Source organism: Oncorhynchus nerka, linkage group LG12, assembly GCF_034236695.1.
Source record: "Oncorhynchus nerka isolate Pitt River linkage group LG12, Oner_Uvic_2.0, whole genome shotgun sequence".
NCBI classification, from domain to species: domain Eukaryota; kingdom Metazoa; phylum Chordata; class Actinopteri; order Salmoniformes; family Salmonidae; genus Oncorhynchus; species Oncorhynchus nerka.
In genome coordinates, this window is record NC_088407.1 from 59,637,848 (window position 1) to 59,657,917 (window position 20,070).

Sequence of the window (20,070 nt, forward strand, 5' to 3'; positions counted from 1 at the left end):
GAGTATTTCAGTATAGCCTGACTAAAAATACATGAAAACTTCAGCTTTGCTTTTGGGGCAGTGGTGGTTGCTAATAACTAATTGTGCTGTACTGCTGCCCGGCTGGCAGACACTCTGGAGCTGTCGGCACTGACCAACACATGCTCCCACTGAGACTCACCTCTTCTCTCTCACCACTCAGTGTACCCCCTCTCGCTATCCTTTCTCTCCGACTCCATCAACCAACAGCCAACCATTCCACTCTGAAACACCACTGCCTGGCTGAACACAAAGGTGTCACATAACCTTACTGGCATTTTCATTTATAAAATAAAAATGAATTTACAATAAAATAATTTCAAGTACCATTTTAATTCATCCAACACAACTTCAATTGGTTCTCTACTGTAACCAATCAATTGCACACACTTTCATCCTTTGGATTAATTTCAAACCATTGAAATTTAGTGAGGTTAAGTCATGTTAGCAGTTGTGGACAAGAGTTGGTCATCTCAAATTGTAATTAAAATTCTATGCTCTCTGGCACTCTACAGCAGGCACTCTTTGGGCACTGTTTAGGAGCCCTCAAATTAATTTGGTAATGCTTTTGCACACATCAAAAGTCAAGTAGTGCAGATCATTGTGTCACAAGTCTATTGTGTTCTTATGTGGTTTCCAACTCTCCAACGACATGTCATCAGGACTAGACGGGAGCTTGGCATGGGCCACCATTGCGATCAGGGCAATTGTAACAGGTAATAGTCTATAACCTAGAAAACAAGAACGAAGATGACAGAAATTTCACTAACACTATTTGCACTTGTCTTAGATATATTCAAATGACCATGTACCGTAAATTAGAACCCACCTTTGCTATTTCACCTGCACTTCCTGGAACTGAACTCAAATGAGGCTCCTGGTTCCAAAACTCCTTTAGCTGCTGTTTGAACACTTGGATATTTCTGCAATGATCATTAAAAGCAGAGAGGTTTTAGTTACACATGGGACATGCCTGCACCACAAAGAATACACATATCCATAGCTTCCAGTCAGCATGTTAAGTAAACATACCCATCCATAGATTGCGTGTCAGTTCCTCCACTTGCTGAGAGCTCTGGCCACCAATGTCTTAATACTGACTGTACCAATCGTAAACCAGCTACCAGGTGCCTGCAAGACCACATGGGATTAGTTTAGTTGGATTTTCAAGAATTTGTCATGAAAAGTGTGTCATTAACGGTGGTACTCACTCTTCATATGGAGTAGTGAGGACCTTTTTCACTAGGGGGAAAAGGTCAACACAACAGCCAATGGAAACGCTGGGTGACTCTGACTCACCATCAAGGCTATCGGTGAAAGATAGAAAATAAATGTCATGAAACTTCAACTGTAATCATTGCTTTTTACCCCTAAAAATAAAATGAGAAATGTACCTTTTTGTTATCACTGGAAGAAAATCAACAAACACACCAGTGTCTTGGATCCTGAGGGAGAAAAGAGCTGTGCTATTATAGAATCACAACTTTGTGTCAATAAAGCCTTAGATATTTCAATCTTGACAAGTTCTACCTTACCTTAAAAAATATGTAAGCAGTTCTCCAACATTTCTTTGCCACAGGGTCAAAGCTACACTCAGTCTCAGATTTCTTCCAAAGAGCACCTCTGTCATTGTGTTGTGGTCTTTTGATAACTGAAAAACAGCAGAGCGGTGGTGGAATACATTCAAATATTTGTGAAAACAAGCATATCACGATGATAATATAATGAGACAACCCACCCATTAGACAAATATAATACACTACTGATATTTCACACCTCTATGAAGTAGTCACTGTTTTTTGAACCAGCCTCATCAGTCTTGTTAGGATGGGGGGCAGTGTGTGGAAACTCCCAAGGGTCCATATAGAATATCTCTTCCATGTCCTGCACACAGGCCATTTCGTTCTCCTTGTTGGCCACATCACAAGTTTTCCATGTGGCTGGCTGCTTCCTTCGACAGATATTGAGATGGTGGGTCTTCCTCTTACACGACACAACCCGCTTCTGTCTCCCAGGGTTGTTCCCTGAACGACTTGCCGGACATCTACAGTATGAAACATAAATATGGCTGAATACTCAGAAATACTACACTCAATCATAAATTATATGAAACAATGAAAAAAGGTGTGTACGTTGTTCCAGTTGAAGATTTCATTAGTGGCAATCAGCAGTTGAACAATACCCCCGCCCCTGTTTTGGTAAAAAGCAGGATGGGGCTGGATAAATGTAACCACTCTCCAATTCATAGAGCTACGGATGCAATGACTGACCTTTCATGATATCAAAATTATAGTTATAACCATGTTTTGAGGCTATATAGTGTTTGTTACATTTTCTTTGTTTACAAACATTGGAGTAAGACAAGCTTATATTTGGTTCTGATGGGATAAAATAGTTGAACTAAGCTCATGAGGCAAAAAAAAGTTATATTCTTGAAGAATCCATAGGTATCATTAATTTATACATACAAAGATGAATGTAGCAATGGCAGATTGCCCCTTTAAACCCGTACTTTTGAAATGGCAAAAACCTACCTCTTCTTCTTAACGTCTTCCTTTTTACAGAAATCTAACTAAAAGGTAAAGACATATTACAAAATATTTGTTAATTGTATGGAGGTGTTACCAAACATTGCTGATACAGTTGTATAATGTCTATAATGTGTTGTTACAGTAATTGAATAGACTGCAATTGAGAAGAATCATAACCCCTCCCTGCCAAAACTTACCTCCTTGGTGTACTTTGGATGAGAGTAGCATACTCTGTACTGGACCATGTCCTGCTCTTCAAGGCTTTGATATTCTCCCTCTTCACTATCATGCTCCTCTGGCTCGTCCGAGTCCATCATCAATATCCTGGAGGGTAAAGTACACATTGCAATCAATATACATCAAAACTCCTCACACAAACACAAAGCTCTGTAATGGGAATATCCAGAAAGAGAATGTACAGCTGTTTGTATAAGAACAACTGTTTGAAGGGTTGATAGCCTAGCGAGAACCTGAATTGCATCACACTGAACATACACGTAAAAAAGTCAGAGATACATTAAGGGGCAAAATTATTCCCAGGTTTTTCTTTGGGCCTATGTTTGCATAGGGAAAGAATGTGTAATTACATATCTAGCTACACCATGCAGCTGGGTAAACCTGTTTTACCCACAATTCCTCGCGGGCACGTTGTTTGTTATTTTTTAATAATGACGTAGCCAGAAAAGGAGAGCAAGTTTAGCTAGCTATGTTTAGTGCCACTTTTGGTTATGTTGCACATTTCACTTCATAGGAAGCTAATGGCCGTTTACCATTGTCACGATACATATCTCTCTTAAAGTTATCAGCCAGTAAAACCGGCATTGTAGTTTAAACATTTGCAGCAAGCGAGCTCGAGACAGCAGTAGAATGTGGAAGGATAGCTACAGATGAGCTCAATTAACGTTGCTTGTTAGATAACTAAAACTTCCTCGAGCTAACCTATTGTAATATATAGCTTGCTATAGCTGCAATCACCTACCTGTCAGTGTTGATAGACGTTCTAAGATTTTCTGATCTCACAAGGGTGGTTTTGCTATCCGTTCGCCTTGGTTTCTTAACCCAACCGGAGCCCCTGTTACTTTTCTCAACACTGACCAGACACTGTTGGGGATTCATAAATGCACTCATTGAACAATAGGAATACTGGACTATTGTTGTGCACCCCCTAGTGTTCAACATGCTTGGTGCAGTCCAATTCAAAATGTAAATATTAACTGCTTCAAATACAGAATTAATTAATTATCTATTTTTGGTAACTTTTAGGTTCAACCTATTCTCGTAGTGGGTTGGATCTTTCACTGCTTCACTCTAAAATACTATTTTAATAGAATGTTAAGGCTGCTTGTATGGAGGCAATCACAAAGTGACAGTTCTCATCTGTTAGAAAGCCAATGCAAGAACATATTAACTCAAAGTGAATGAATTGTCCTTTAAATGAGAACACATCAACAATCACAAGCACACATCAACAATAACATCTGCTTTTATTGACTCATCATGCCTTGCCACACTGCATTTGCTGACTCCACAGACTGCTGTTTCATCAGTTTGGTAGACTGATTCTGACCTCCTTATCAGAGACACTGACTGATTGTGCAGTCCTCTAGCACTACTGTATAAAACACTAGCACTACTGTATAATACACTAGCACTACTATAAAGTACACTAGCACCACTGTATAGTACACTAGCACTACTATATAGTACACTAGCACTACTATATAGTACACTAGCACTACTGTATAGCACACTAGCACCACTGTATAGTGCACTGGCACTACTGTATAAAACACAAGAACTACTGTATAATACACTAGCACTACTATATAGTACACTAGCACCACTGTATAGTACACTACCACTACTATATAGTACACTAGCACTACTATATAGTACACTAGCACTACTATATAATGCACTATCACTACTGTATAATACACTAGCACCACTGTGTAATACACTAACACTACTATATAATACACTAAAACTACTATATAATACACTAACACTACTATAGTACACTAGCACTACTATATAGTCCATTAGCACTACTGTATATTACACTAGCACTACTGTACTAACAGGTCATATCCAGTGAGTTTAACCAAATGTTTAATTCACAAATCCTGTCAACAGGGAGATCAAAAGCACAGACTTGTGAGTTATTGAACAACACAAGACTTTTAAGCGAGTTTCTCCCAGCTTACGTAAGTGGATCAGTAAGTATCCAGGGAGGTAACTCTATCCAGGTTGGCAGGGTGAGCAGTCTGATCAGCAGGCCCCCTCGCTGGATAACTTTGGGGCTTTTCTCCCCAGGACTCCCTGCCTCTATGGAGATGACCTGGACCCCCATCAATGAGACAGAGGAGAGCACCATGGAGTACGGCCTGTGGAAGGGGACTGTTTGAGCTGACCGCCAAGAGCAACGCAACTCTTTTAAAAATGTATTTTACCTTTATTTAACTAGGCAAGTCAGTTAAGAACAAATTCTCATTTTCAATGACGGCCTAAGAACAGTGGGTTAACTGCCTTGTTCAGGGGTAGAACGACAGATGTTTTTATGGACGGGATCAGAAGTGAGGGAGATCCACATACACAGGGTCACACTCACTGCCCTGAGACCTGCCTCTGCTTATGGTAGGGTTCCATGTTCACCGAACTAGCATGATGGATGTTTATGGCCTGTCACATTCGGTCATCATCATAGTATTGATAGAACAGTGTTTTATTTCCTGTGTTCAATGCAGTGTACCACTGTGGCAGTGAGGCTGGCTGGAGTGATGTGTTCTCCTTTACTGCTCTGAATGAGAGTGCTAGCTGGAGTCCCAGGTTTTCCATCTATGGGGACATGGGCAATGAGAACCCTCAGTCTCTGGCCAGACTGCAGTAGTAGACCCAGGTCGGCAGCATTTATGATCTCATCCTAAGTGGTTATGCGGCTAACTCCCGACTGATTGTCATAAGTGAATAGCATATCAATGTTGCCGTTGCATAATAACTTCAATCATAGTGGTGTATAATTGTGGTTAACTTTGTGTCACACCCTGATCTGTTTCACCTGTCCTTGTGCTTGTTCCAGGCATCCAGGAGGGTGCCTGGAACCCGGAAGAGCTGTTGTCACGTTCCTGCACGGATTTTCAGAGGAAGTAAAGGACGATCTTGCAGCAAAGGAACTACCGATGGATCTCGACTTATTCATCGCATTAACCATCCGGATCGATGGTCGGCTACGGGAAAGTAGGAGGGAGAAGAGGTCTGATTGCGGTCCCAATCGCTCACTCAAGGATCCCACCTTGCATCTGACGAACTCCGGAAGTCCCCGGTGTCTTCGTCCCCAAAAGGATCTGAGTTTACCCGAGTTCCTCCAAGAGCCTCCGAAGACTGACAATTTGCCCCTAGCCGATGCAGCCGAAGGAGTACGCAGACTTAACACCCAGAGTTGTCTGTATTGCAGTACTGTCGGTCATTATGTGTCTACCTGTCCCTTCAAGAGACCTAGCTCATTGGTAGGAATGAGTACTCTGGTGGGTCTTAAGGATAATGTTGCTTCTTCCCCTACTCACCTCCCTCTCTATGCCACCCTGTGGTGGGGCGACCAGTCCAAGTCTCTCCAGATACTCATCGACTCGGGGGCCGATATGAGTCTTATGGATGTTACCCTGGCATCCAAGCTGGGCATCCCCACTCAACCCCTCTCCATTCCCATGGATGTTAGAGCACTGGACGGGCGCTCTATAGGCTCTACCCACCATACCATCCCCAACAACCTACGAGTGTCAGGGAATCACAGCGAGACGATCCAATTCCTCCTAATTGAGTCTCCGCAGATTCCTGTGGTATTGGGATTCTCTTGGCTCCAGCGACACAATCCCTCGATTGACTGGTCTACTGGTGCCATCGAGCCCGTTCTGCCATGCCCATTGCCTGAAATCAATAGCCCGTCTGCTGTTCCTCCTCTGTTGCCCCGTACCCTCCATATACTTCCTACTTTTCATTCATTTTCATTTCGTCTAGATCTAAACCCATGTCTCACAGCCCTTTGTCTCCTGTTTGTTCAAGTCAACCAGCATTTTGTCTCAGCTCCTGCTTTTCCCTAGTCTCTCTTTTTCTCGTCATCCTGGTTTTGACCCTTGCCTGTCCTGACTCTGGGCCTGCCTGCTTTCCTGTGCCTTTGCCCCTACTCTGGATTACCGACCTCTGCTTGACCTCACCCTGCCTGCCGTCCTGTACCTTGGCCACACTACTCTGGATTACCGACCTCTGCTTGACCTCACCCTGCCTGCCGTCCTGTACCTTGGCCACACTACTCTGGATTACCGACCTCTGCTTGACCTCACCCTGCCTGCCGTCCTGTACCTTGGCCACACTACTCTGGATTATCAACCCCTGCCTGCTTTGAACTGTCGTTTGCCTGCCCCTGTTGTTGCAATAACCATTGTTACTTCAACACAGTCTGCACTTGGGTCTTACCTGAAACCTCATAGGTGGAATATGGAGCACACTTTGGAAAAATTGTGCAAAGCATGACGAATATGTGCTTTTTTGTTTTCTAGGGGACTTTGCATATGACATGTGACAAAATGTCAAAATAGTTTTGTTTTCTGTACACACTTGTCCATCACTGGTCAGTTGGTAGAATGATACACATACCATTTATACTAAGCACTTTCTCATGGGATTTTCATGAAGTTAAACTATGGCATACAGGGTCACACTCAAAGCTTATGGTATCCTCAGGGTAAGATGTAAAAGTGGGCTCTGTCGTCATGAGTCTAGACCACTTCATAATTACTATGACATATACGGGTATTAATCCCCAGTGGTATACATCAGCGGCTGCTGTTTCCCTGAAATTAAAAAGCAAAGTTGGCTCATTTTATACTTTTCTCAAACATGGAGAAAAATGATGGACATTAATGAGCAGACAACCTCAAAAATTAATAACTGCAAATTCATGCTGAGTTTGAACTGGAATGTCTAACTCTGTTCCGCGGCTTCCTTGATATTATAAATAGAAAAACAGAAATAGAAATTCTGTCTGAAAGCTCATTAAGGGCAATGGCCACTGAAAACCAGAAGACGGCCATGCCATCCACCGCAATGTGTACATAAGCTCAATTGCCACCATTAGAATATTTGTGAAATTAACAGTTCTGGTTTCATTGGGGTTTTGTTTGGTATGCAAATGGAACATTCCTAAAGTTGTCTGGAAAGATTTACAGTACTTTAGCTTTAGATAATTGAATGTGCTTTTTACATTTATTCTGTCAGCGTTATTATTTCAGACTTCATTAGCACTAATACTGTGTATTATGCTGTGGTAAATGACTAAATCAAACTTTTTCAGGGCAACGGTAGGATTGGAGATGAGTTCATGCGTCAGATCCAGTCCATAGCTGTCTACGTGCCCTATATGACCTGTCCTGGGAACCACGAGGCTGCATAGTGAGTAGGACCTGAACTTGACCCTATCTACTTATTTACTCCTCTCTCTCTCTCGCTCTCTCACTTTCTCACACCCACACACACCCACACACACACAGGCACCAGTCATTCAGTGTTAAACTGATGATAAAAACGGACAATATTACGAAATCTTCATAAACAGTGAGTCAACATGGTTGAAGTCTGCTTACTCTCTGCTCCCCATTAGCCAATGCTTTCCGCTCCTGGTACATATTTCGGTGCATTCCGTACAGGTCACATCTAATCAATGCTATTATTACATGGTTTGGGTAAAAACTCAGTACATTCTGCATTTCATTTTGGTGAGACAGACTGCCAGACCTCCCCAGACTTGGTATCCATAATGTGCTACTGTACTGTACTGTGAGGCAGGGGTAGAATCTCAGAAAAACAACTTTTTGGTCAGAGTGGAGCAACCACAGCTTTTCCACTGTAGAAAACACTTTCGTCAACTCCACTGTGCCATTGGAACATATGGGAGCTATTTCAGCTTCTAAGTCTGGAGCTGGTTCAAGAACCACCTCCATCTAAACAAGTAATCCTTGTCCAAAATAAACACTGGCTGAGACAGATCAGTTTCCTATCTTGAGTTTAAGCCAATGGAAACAACTGACAGAAACTCTATTTACCCCACAATGACTCTCAGACAAAGTCTACTGGGCTCAAATAAAATAAAATTGCATTTGTCCCGTAAACAACAGGTATAGACTAACAGTGAAATGCTAACTTATCAGCCCTTCCCAACAATAGAGAGAGAAAAATATAGAAAAATAATAACACAAGGAATAAATACATAACGAGTAACTATAACTTGGCTATATACACAGAGTACCAGTACTGAGTTGATGTGCAGGGGTACGAGGTAATTGATGGTAGATATTCATATAGGTAGGGGTACAGTGATCAGGCACCCGGATAAATACTAAACAATAACAGTAGCATTGTGATGAGTCAAAAGAGTTGCAAAGAAGGTCAATGCAGATAGTCTGGGTAGCTATTTGGTTAACTATTTAGTAGTCTTATGGCTTCGGTGTAGAAGCTGTTTAGGGTTCTGTTGGTTCCAGACTTGCTGCATCAGTGCCGCTTGCCGTGTGGTAGCAGAGAGAACAGTCCATGACTTGGGTGGCTGAAGTCTGACACTGCCTGATATAGAGGTCCTGGATGACAGGGAGCTCGGACCCTGTGATGTACTGGGCCGTACACACTACCATCTGTAGTGCCTTGTGGTCGGATGCCAAGCAGTTGCCATACCAAGCGGTGATGCAGCCAGTCAAGATGCTGTCAATGGTGTAGTTGTAGAACGTTTTGAGGATCTGAGGGCCCATGCCAAATCTTTTCAGCCTCCTAAGAGGGAAGAGGCATTGTCGTGCCTTCTTCACGACTATATTGGTGTGTGGAGAATGTGAATTCCTTAGGGATGTGGACACCGAGGAACTTGAAGCTTTAGATGCGCTTCACTACAGCCCTGTCAATGTGGAGGGGGGCCTCCTGTAGTCCACGATCAGCTCCTTTGCCGTGCTGATGTTGAGGGTGAATTTGTTGTCCTGGCACCACACTGCCAGGTCACTGACCTCCTCTCTATAGGCGGTCTCATTGTTATCAGTGATCAGGCCTACCACCGTCGTGTCATCAGCAAACGTAATGATGGTGTTGGAGTTGTGCGGGGCCGCACAGTCGTGGGTGAACAGGGAGTTCAGGAGGGGACTAACATGCTGACCACACCGCCCGCGTCTCGTGCGCGAGCGTTGCAAAATACACTTACACATACATGTTATTAAATCAATGCACCCACACTTCTCACGCGCGTCAATGAGCGTCTGCGTAGCCATACGCTTTAAGTCCTGCCTCTCCCATCTACTCATTGGTTTTTAGGATCATATACCGACGTAGGTGATTGAAAGATGAACTGAGGTCCACACTCCAGTCCAGTTGGTGGTGGTAATGCACCTTAAAGTTGGTTGCCAACCGCCATATAAAGTCCAAAGTAGAAGAAGAAGCCTGAAAGAGGAGAGATTACTAGAAACAAACTTGGTTTACCCGTTTATCTGAGGATTAATTGTCGGAGTAGAGGACCTTGTGCATTTCAGGTAAAATAACAACCCAATGATTATATCCCAGAACAAATTAGCTAGCAACAGCAAGCTAGCTAGCTAAATTGCCATAAATATTTAATGCTTTTCGACCTGTCCCCAAATTAATATAGTTGGTTCATAGTTTGTTTTGATATTTCTTTCTGTGTGTCCTGATCGTTAATAATAGCTTTTGATAAACGTTTGTCAGATTACTCAACGTTATGCCTAATCATACTCTGTGTAACCCTGAGTTCATGATGGACAACCTTGATGCCCCTTAGATATTAGAGTTCCAGAGCTTAAGTCCTTGGAATCTGGGTTTAGGCTATCAGCTCAGTGAGAAATCTGCATAAAAAGGGCAGAGATTTACAGGCTCAACCATTCAGATGTGTCATATCCAGAGGATCAGCTGCCAACACATCTCAAATGCTTATACCGTGTGTGTCTGTGTGTGTTCATCTGTGTGCAGATGCGAGAATGTGCTTTCAGGTGTGAGTGTGTTAGCATCAGGGGGGATTGAATGCAAAACATCTAATCATGCACCATAATGTTTGTGCTCCTTGTATCCCCAGGCCTGGTTTACTCTTTCCCAGTGTAATGTGCCTAGTCTGCCTACTGTCTGGCCTCAATTAAGGAGCTGCTAACTGTAGCCTGTTTTTCTTGGCCTTGTCACCAGACATTAGAACATGAAATCAAAAATCAGTACCCTCCCCCCTCGCTCAGATAACACCACGTTTTTGTCTGTGGCGCTAGTCAGAACCTAAACTCGTGGCAGCTTGCTTCAGCTTTTTTTTTACGCCCAAAACCAACAGAGTGAAAGGCAATTAAGCCCGGCTGACCACAAGAGTCCTTAGCATTCCAGCTGCATGAGACCAGCGTGTCCACATGAGATGCTAAGGCCACTATCAAGAGCGCCTTTGTTCCCCTGCACATATAGATCACTGGCCCGTCTGAGGCAATAGGATGTAACTGGTGCCATTTGAAACAATGAGCCATGACGTGAGCTGGTGATATTCAGACAGCAATTGTTTTTTTAACGTTTCAAAGAGCCTGGATTAAGTGGGCACCTTGTAGCACAGACTCATCAGTGACATGGAAGGGCAGATCGGATTGGTTAGTATGTGTGGTTTTTAAACAGTTAATGTTGGGGGGAACGTTGATTAGGATTAGGAATCAGTCCATCCACATTGCATTTGACAAGGTTAAAGTTGGAACATCTCCCCTCAGATTTTTATCTTGATATTATTTTCTAGGAAAATAAAACACACATGGAAACAGCCTGTCTAGTTACAACTAGGCCGTCATTGTAAGCAAGAATTTGTTCTTTTAACTGACTTGCCAAGTTAAATAAAGGTTAAATACTTTCTTTTTTTTAACAACCGATGACTCACTGTTTGTCATGGGGACACAATATCCATTAATGACACAAATAAGCGTATTAAATTATGCTAATCAGATTTTCCACTGTCAATAGGAGAAAAAAAAGAAACACTTTCGAGCTATTGTTCTAGGAAGTTCTAGTTATTTCTCTTCAGACATGCACATACAGTATATCATTCAGTATTTGACCAAAATAAGTCCATATGTTATTGAATTTAACAGAAGTGCTTTTTTATTTGTATTGTCCAGGGTCTCCTGAAATGTATATTGCTTGATGTATGTGGTAAGTGGAGTCCCAGAAGGAGACCTTGGGTCTCTTGTCCATCCAACAGACAGTCAACTGCTTCCCTGCCTAGCCACCACAAGATGGGGGTATTAACCAGACTAAATACAGTACCTTTGACTCAGACTGTGCCGCTCACAGGGCTTCACAGGCTCCTTCATACTGCTGCATACTGCTGTGGCTCCCATTCTAACTCACACAGGATGGTTTGTGATTATCAAGTATGTTACAGCATAAAGAGGATTATGTCAGAATCTTTGTTGCAAATGGTAGACCGGTCTTTTGTTACAAACGGTTTAACCACCAATTATTGAGTTATCATAGCTTTTACCTTGACCATGTAATCTTAACCCCTAGGTTGCACTATCCCATTGACTAGAGATCCTCTATTATTCTGAACATGACCTTTCCTTTTAATCTCTGTCCGGAACTGTCTCTGGTTACCCAACTCTGCATACCACCCTGAATCCCATTGCTGACTTGCCTCTGAGGCTAAGCAGGGTTTCTCTTGGTCAGTCCTTGGATGGGAAACCAGATGCTGCTGGAAGTGGGGTTGGAGGGCCAGTAGGGGATACCTCTTCCCTCTGATCCCAAATGCCCAGGACAGTGAAGGGGACATTGCCCTGCATAGGGTTCTGTCTTTAGAATGTGATGTTAAAGCAGGTGTCCTGACTCTCTGGGGTCACTAAAGATCCATGGCACTTATCATAAGAGTAGGGGTGTTAACCCTGGTGTCCTGGCTAAGTTCCATAGTGGACATAGTACCCAAAAAGCCTGTTTTAGCATGCACACTGGACAGCACCATTGAGGACTTAAACCATTTTGAAGTAGTCAACTGGGTAGGACTTCCTATGGGTTAAGGAAGGATCACATAATTCCACCCAGGTCACCAGAAGAGATCAGCCAATGAATTATACTTGTGAGCGAACATTCCATAACTGCAGTTGGCAGTAAATCGCCAACCTTGACTTTATACCTCTTCAAACAACACACTCCAGGTGGCAGTATGCACCCTTTCAGTTTGTTTGCCAACTTATAGACGTAGTAGTCGAAGACAATTGGCTACTTCAAACTGGAGATGGCCTTAATGGCGCTGCCTGTGCAATCACAGACACCATAATGGGACAGATACAAAGATGCAATGTCATTCATCCCCTCTGTGACTCTTCCGCAGGTTGTTGCTGTAAAATAAATAGAGTGTTTGTTCTCAGTTAACCTAATTGGTAACGGGTAAATAACCCTGTCAGCTGACCTCCAGCACCCATACTCACTCAGGGCTCCCCCTCCTGGTGGGCTGCTCGACCCTGTCTGCCTCTTACATAAGCCAGGAGAGGTATCAGACTCCCCCATCACCTCACCACGTACTTTACTGTTTTAACTGGAATGAAGATTGGCTCCCAGTTTTATTGGTGAAATTAAAATCTCTAAACTCATAAAGACACGGCTAGCTCTTGGCTTGGACTGCCGTTGTTAGTAACCGTCTTCCTAGAAAGGCTTTTCTTTTTACATGCTGTGTGTCAACACAGATTTCCCCAATTGAAATATTGTGGAAATGGCACGTGTTTGGGTGGGTGGATAGCACGCCTGGGACTGACGCTCTTGTCATGACGTTGGCCTGGGGGATAGGTTTATGACCGTCATAAATACCTCTTCCCCTCTTTTCTCTTCTCTAACCTACTAAGGTTACATTTAAAAAACCCTTGGTTAACATAGAGAATCTGGGAACATCAGTATGTGGGAGGAAATTAACTATATTCTGGTAATCCGAACAATTGAACATATGCAGTGGTACTTAATGAATATGATGTCAGTTCGGTTGTCATCTGAGACATTCTCATCAATGATAAGATGACATAAACTCCACAGTGGAAAGTCTATACATCAGAGTTATCAGATTCACATGAAATTGTTCAATTTAAATGTTTGAATATGAAATTATTTGTGATGGGATGAAATGTGATTTTAGCTTCTAAAATGTGAGATGTGGGTTTTCATAAGTTAGGGCTGCTCACTCAGTGGCCTGCCCACGTGAAGAGACAGAGGTTGTAAACTTTTCACACACACCCCTTCTCTTCCTTCCTATATAAGCTCTTGACGACAACATAACTTCCTGTTCCGCGGATGTGAGATGACGATCCCATGTCAGAATGGTTCAGATAAAAACTACAGAATGAAGCCAACATCAGCATGAGCTTTGGTTGCGAATGGTATGAACCTTGAACTCTTATTCACGACAGAAGTGATACCTCCTAGCCGTTGAGTTAGCGACCACAGCTGCAAACGCAGGTTAGGAAGGAACAGACAGAGTATCCCATCCACCACACAACGACATTACTACAACTTATCCAAGTGACCACCAGAGACATTCTTCAAAGGACTTGGTTTGGCAACACGGTCTTCCATCTACCACCAACCTACTGAAGCGCAGCTCCGTGTAAATATTTATTGCATTTTCCTTTTCCAAATGGGCGGTAATTTAGAATGCACAAGATACTGTATTTACCATAGCACAGCTTCTTCCCTTTGTTCCTCAGACTTCCCGCTCTTTCACTCAAACCCAGCCCCTTTTCCTGTGTGTAACAAGCTGTCATATCTGTTCCGCCCGCTAGGGACGTTTCCATTTGATGTAAAGAATTATCCAGGTATAATTAATTATTTGTATATGTTATTCTGTGTGATTAGTTAGGTATTTAGTAAATAAATAATTAAACCCAATTTTGTATTGCTGATTCAACTTGTTAGCCAGGATTCTTGCAGATAACCAAGAATTTACAACTTTCAGAATATGAGACTGAAGTAAGATGACGATTAATGTTGACTGCTATTGATGTAAAATATTGCTAAATCTTTAAGAGTTTATTCGGAAGATAACAGCTCTATAAATATTATTTCGTGGTGCCTGACTCTCTAGTTAATTACATTGACATGATTAGCTCAATCAGGTGATATTAATTACAGATAAATTATTTTATAGAATAGCATGGCATAGCAATTAATCCGGCATAGCCAAAGACACAACACTCTCCAAGGCACAGGTTTGGGTTTGGGTCTTCTTTCATTATGGGAACCGGTTCTATCTGTGTGTGTTCTGGTCTGGTGGTTCATGTGCTATAGTGTTGAAATATTATGTCCTATGAGTGTCATTTGATGAAGATCATCAAAGGTTAGTGATATATATTTCTGCTTTTTGTGACTCCTATCTTTGGCTGGAAAAATAGCTGTGTGTTTTTTTGTGACTTGGCTCTGACCTAACATAATCATATGTTGTGCTTGGATGGATAGATTAACAAGAAGTTTATCTTTCATTTGGTGAATTGCACGTGTTAATGTGTGAAAGTTACATATTTCCCAAAAATATTTTAGAATTTCGCGCACTGCCTTTTCAGCGGAATGTTGTTGAGGGGTGCCGCTAGCACATACACTCAATTAGTATTTGGTAGCATTGCCTTTAAATTGTTTAACTTGGGTCAAAAGTTTCGGGTAGCCTTCCACTGTCACATGGGATGACGCTGGAGAGACGAAGCAAGTATGGGGAGTCACACATTTAATATAGAACGGACATGAAACGAGACAGGACCAGCTTCAGCAAACAAGTAATATAGACAGAAAACAATGAATGCAGCAGCAGGGAACAGAGCAAGGGAACTGACAACAATAGGAGAGGAAATAAACTCAGATGACTGAGTCCAGGTGAGTCCAATATCGCTGTTGCATGTGACGAGGGAAGGCAGGTGTGTGTAATTGATGGCAGGAGTGCATGATGCAGGGCAGCCTGGCGCCCTCAAGCGCTGGGGGGGGGGGGGGGGGGGTAGCGTGAGCATACGTAACAGTACCCCCCCATCTGGCGACCCGCCTGGGCGAACCGGCCGAGAAATGGGCGCTGGGCCAGCCGGTTGGGGCGTGGAAGCCCAACAAACCGGCAGGAGCGTGGGAGCCTGGAGAGCCGGCTGAGGCATGGAAACCCGACGATTCGGCTGAGGCAAGACACCTGTCGATCCCACTGCAGAGAGGAAGCCCGGTGGAGTGTGACGTGGTATGGAAACCGCCGAGCCAACCGAGAGGAGGAAACCTCTCGAGCCAGCCAGGGCGTGGAAACCCGACGGGCTGACTTAGGCACCCCCAGTTCCATCGGCGGCAGAATCCACCCCAACGTCACCAACAAAACAAAACAAACTCCTGAACCGGCTGGGAGAACAAGAACTGACGATCCGGCTGAGGCCCGAGGTGGGATGGGCGTCATCCAAGCCAACCGGTGCAAGGATACCTCTCGAGCCAGCTAGGGCATGGAAGCCCGACGAGCTGGCTAGGTTCCCCCGGTTCCATCGGCCGCGACCCAGAGCCGATGTCACCAACAGCTTCGTATGATGGCTGCTGCATTCTGTCATACGGGATGACGCTGGAGAGACGAAGCAAGTACGGGGAGTCAAGCATTTAATAAAGAACGGACATGGAACGAGTCAGGAACAGGGTCAGCAAATGAGTAATATAGACAAACTATGAATGCAGCAGCAGGGAACAGAGCAAGGGAACTGACAAATATAGGGGAAGAAATAAACAGGTGATGACTGAGTCCAGGTGAGTTCAATATCGCTGATGCACGTGACGAGGGAAGGCAGGTGTGAGTAATTGATGGCAGGAGTGTGTGATGCAGTGCAGCCTGGTACCTTCAATCGCCAAGGCAGGGGGGAGCAGATGTGACATCCACAAGCTTCCCACAGTAAGTTGGGTGAATTTTGGCCCATTCCTTTTTCAGTTCTGCCCACAAATTCTCCATAGGATTGAGGTCAGGGCTTTGTGATGGCCACTCCAATACCTTGACTTTGTTGTCCTTAAGACATTTTGCCACAACTTTGGAAGTGTGCTTGGGGTCATTGTCCATTTGGAAGACCCATTTGTGACCAAGCTTTAACTTCCTGACTGATGTCTTGAGATGTTGCTTCAATATATCCACATAATTTTCCTCCCTCATGATGCCATCTATTTTGTGAAGTGCACCAGTCCCTCATGTAGCAAAGCACCCCCACAACATGATGTTGCCACCCCCGTGCTTCACGGTTGGAATGGTGTTCTTTGGCTTGCAAGCCGCCCCCTTTTTCCTCCAAACATAACGATGGTCAATATGGCCAAACAGTTCTACTTTTGTTTCATCAAACCAGAGGACATTTCTCCAAGAAGTACGATCTTTGTCTCCATGTGCAGTTGCAAACCGTATTCTGGCTTTTTTTGGGCGGTTTTTGAGCAGTGGCTTCTTCATTGCTGAGAGGCCTTTCAGGTTATGTCAATATAGGACTCATTTTACTTTGGATATAGATACTCTTGCACCTGTTTCCTCCAGCATCTTCACAAGGTCCTTTGCTGTTGTTCTGGGATTGATTTGCAGTTTTCGCACCAAAGTACGTTCATCTCTAGGAGACAGAACGCATCTCCTTCCTGAGTGGTATGACGGCTGCGTAGTCCCATGGTTTTTGTACTTGCGTACTATTGTTTGTACAGATGAACGTGGTACATTCAGGCGTTTGTAAATTGCTCCCAAGGATGAACCAGAATTGTGGAGGTCTACAATTATTTTTCTGAGGTCTTGGCTGATTTCTTTTGATTTCCCCATGATGTCAATCAAAGAGGCACTGAGTTTGAATGTAGGCCTTGAAATACATCCACAGGTTCACCTCTAATTGACTCAAATGATGTCAATTAGCCTATCAGAAGCTTCTAAAGCCATGACATAATTTTCAGGAATTTTCCAAGCTGTTTAAAGGCACAGTCAACTTAGTGTATGTAAACTTCTGACCCACTGGAATTGTGATACAGTGAATTATAAATTAAATAATCTGTCTATAAACAATTGTTGGACAAATGACTTGTGTCATTCTTTTTAATGACTTCAACCTAAGTATATGTAACCTTCCGACTTCAACTGTATATGAAACACAGGGAAATCAAGGTTTTGATTGCACTTAGCCTTTAACTGACAGTCCCAGTATTAGTGGATTTGGCAGTGTCAGTAATGCCCTTTTTAGGATTATGTAATATCTTGAGTAACACACGTTTTGTTTAGAGTAGCTATGTTATGACAATGAAGAAAAACATGAACTGGACCATGGTGTTCTAAACAGTACAAACACACACACACACACACACGCACACACAGCGATGTGACTCATTCTCTGGTGTCTGATCCTTCCTCAGAGGCCAACAGGCTAGGGAACCGAGCGGAGTGTCCCTGGATCATCACTATGGGAGGAAACAGATCCATGTACTGCTCTAACAACAACAAAGACGACAGCACCCACTTTTAGAGCTACTGTATGTACAGTACCCGCCAAAAGTTTGGACACACCTACTCATTCCAGGGTTTTGTTTATTTTTACTACTTTCTACATTGTAGAATAATAGTGAAGACATCAAAACTATTAAATAAACGCATCAAGAGGGAAAGAAATTCCACAAATGAACATTTTACAAGGCACACCTGTTAATTGAAATGCATTCCAAGTGACTACCTCATGAAGGTGTTTGAGAGGATGCAAGACACTTCTGTCATCAAGGCAAAGGGTGGCTACTTTGAAGAATCTCAAATATATCATCTCTTTTGATTTGTTTAACACTTTTTTTGGATGAGTATGTGTGTCCAAACTTTTGACGGAGACTTTATATATGTTTTCACGTGACCCTCCCCTTTCACTGTAAAATACATTGAATACCCTCATAGAATTAACTCGACATAATGTTTACGACCAAAAATAACAATAACTGTAGCAACCCTAATTTGGCCACTTCAGTATGCTTTTGTGGCACAGTCGATGCCACGCAGGGCTATGGGCCAGAAGGTTGTTTTTGGTTACTACATGATTCCATATGTGTCATTTCATCGTTTTGATGTCTTCACTATTATTCTACAATGTAAAAAAAAAATTAAGTAAAGAAAAACCCTTGAATGAGTAAGTGTATCCAAACTTTTGACTGGTACTGTATATACGGCATAAAACCACTCACTGATTAGGGAGAGGGGGGTCAATTACATGGATAGATGGATGAATGATACTCTCTGTATTAGTTGTGAACAGGAATGGTATTCCTAGATTAATGAATGTGCAATTGTTTTAACAAGTAAACTTCAACAGCAACTATTGTTAACACGTACAAGGGGTTTTAGAGTGGGAGCATCCAAAACGTGTAATGACAATGAACACAGCCGTCAGTCAGACGTGGTGAGGGCTGCGGTGTAGATCACCCTGGGCCTGACAGGTCAGTAGAAGGCAGCAGTCCAGCAGGGAGCGAGGCAGAGGGGGACTGAGCTTGGTACTGAAGCGAGCTCCGCTGGCGCCATGCAGAAACACTCTGATCGCTCCTCATCCCGAGGGGTGTAAATCTGACCAAATCTGAGCAACAACCGGTCGACCGGCCAAACATCCCCTATACTGAACATAAGAGAAGATTTACAACCAGGAATAACTCCCTGCTCCCCCTCATGCAACTTTTTACTCATTCAATTGTTATTATTGTCTGGCCAAGGGGGCTCTATATCATTCTGTTAATACCCTTTATAAGTCACATGTTCCTGATGATTTACTTGACATAGCATTGTTAGATATGTGAAGAACAGCTAGGCTGTGTCCCAGCGGGCTCTTCTATGCTACGTGAAAGTATCTACAGGATTTGTTTTCTGCTGTGTTGCTGGACACATGAATTGCCGGGTCTGACCTGTAACGTCTTAGGCCACTGGCTAGTCCACATTAGCACTGAAGCACGTCTGTATGTGTTAGATGTTGTAATCACAGCAATTTGAACCACAGTTTCATTCAGCACTTGGCATGGATATGGAGTGACAGCCTGGCATGAGAGAGCAACACCAGATTTCAGGTTTCAGATCCTACTCCCAGCATGCTATCTGTCTGTCTGTCTCTCTGCTCTGTCTCAGGTCCGACTCGGACGGAACGGCACCAAACCGCCTGCACCAGGTCTGGAGGATGTATTATGCCTCCACAGTATGGTCTCCATTTGATGACCTCACACAATAGCACTCTGCTCAAATAGGTGTTACGCTCACAAATCTGTCCTCTCAGACAGACTAATGACCCAATGGCGCGAGCAGAGCAATCCAAACACATTTCCTTTATTACAACGACAGACTGCTGGTTTGGACGCTACCCAAAAAGCCCTTATCCAAAGGTTTTCCTATACGTTTCTCTAGCTTGTTTGTTGCCTTTAAGAGTTTCTTGAGTGGTCTAAGCTATTGGGAACCATTATATTTAGTGCTCTTTGATGGATAGCAAATGTGAATAAATAGGCAAAACATGTGATGCACGTTATATGCGGGTTA

At 43.2% G+C, this 20,070-nt stretch overlaps 1 protein-coding gene and 1 pseudogene across 2 annotated transcripts in view; one reads left to right on the top strand and one right to left on the bottom strand.

Moving 5' to 3' along the window:
• Positions 1–332: 332 nt before the first annotated feature.
• LOC115138475 (KATNB1-like protein 1) overlaps positions 333–20,070 on the bottom strand; it is a 66,467-nt gene continuing 46,729 nt past the window's right edge. The window contains exons 1-10 of one of the 2 annotated variants that reach the window (XM_029675349.1): positions 3,529–3,676; positions 2,747–2,873; positions 2,553–2,590; positions 1,795–2,062; positions 1,554–1,669; positions 1,413–1,463; positions 1,230–1,325; positions 1,051–1,149; positions 848–941; positions 333–749 (exon numbers count right to left, since the gene is read on the bottom strand). In XM_029675349.1, the coding sequence (XP_029531209.1) occupies positions 717–749; positions 848–941; positions 1,051–1,149; positions 1,230–1,325; positions 1,413–1,463; positions 1,554–1,669; positions 1,795–2,062; positions 2,553–2,590; positions 2,747–2,873; positions 3,529–3,665 (1,059 nt within the window). In that variant the 5' untranslated portion in view covers positions 3,666–3,676 and the 3' untranslated portion in view covers positions 333–716. Of the gene's footprint in view, positions 750–847; positions 942–1,050; positions 1,150–1,229; positions 1,326–1,412; positions 1,464–1,553; positions 1,670–1,794; positions 2,063–2,552; positions 2,591–2,746; positions 2,874–3,528; positions 3,677–20,070 lie in introns of those variants that run through there. The other variant, XM_065025691.1, reaches the window with a different exon arrangement.
• LOC115138797 (acid phosphatase type 7-like) lies at positions 3,727–7,995 on the top strand (annotated as a pseudogene).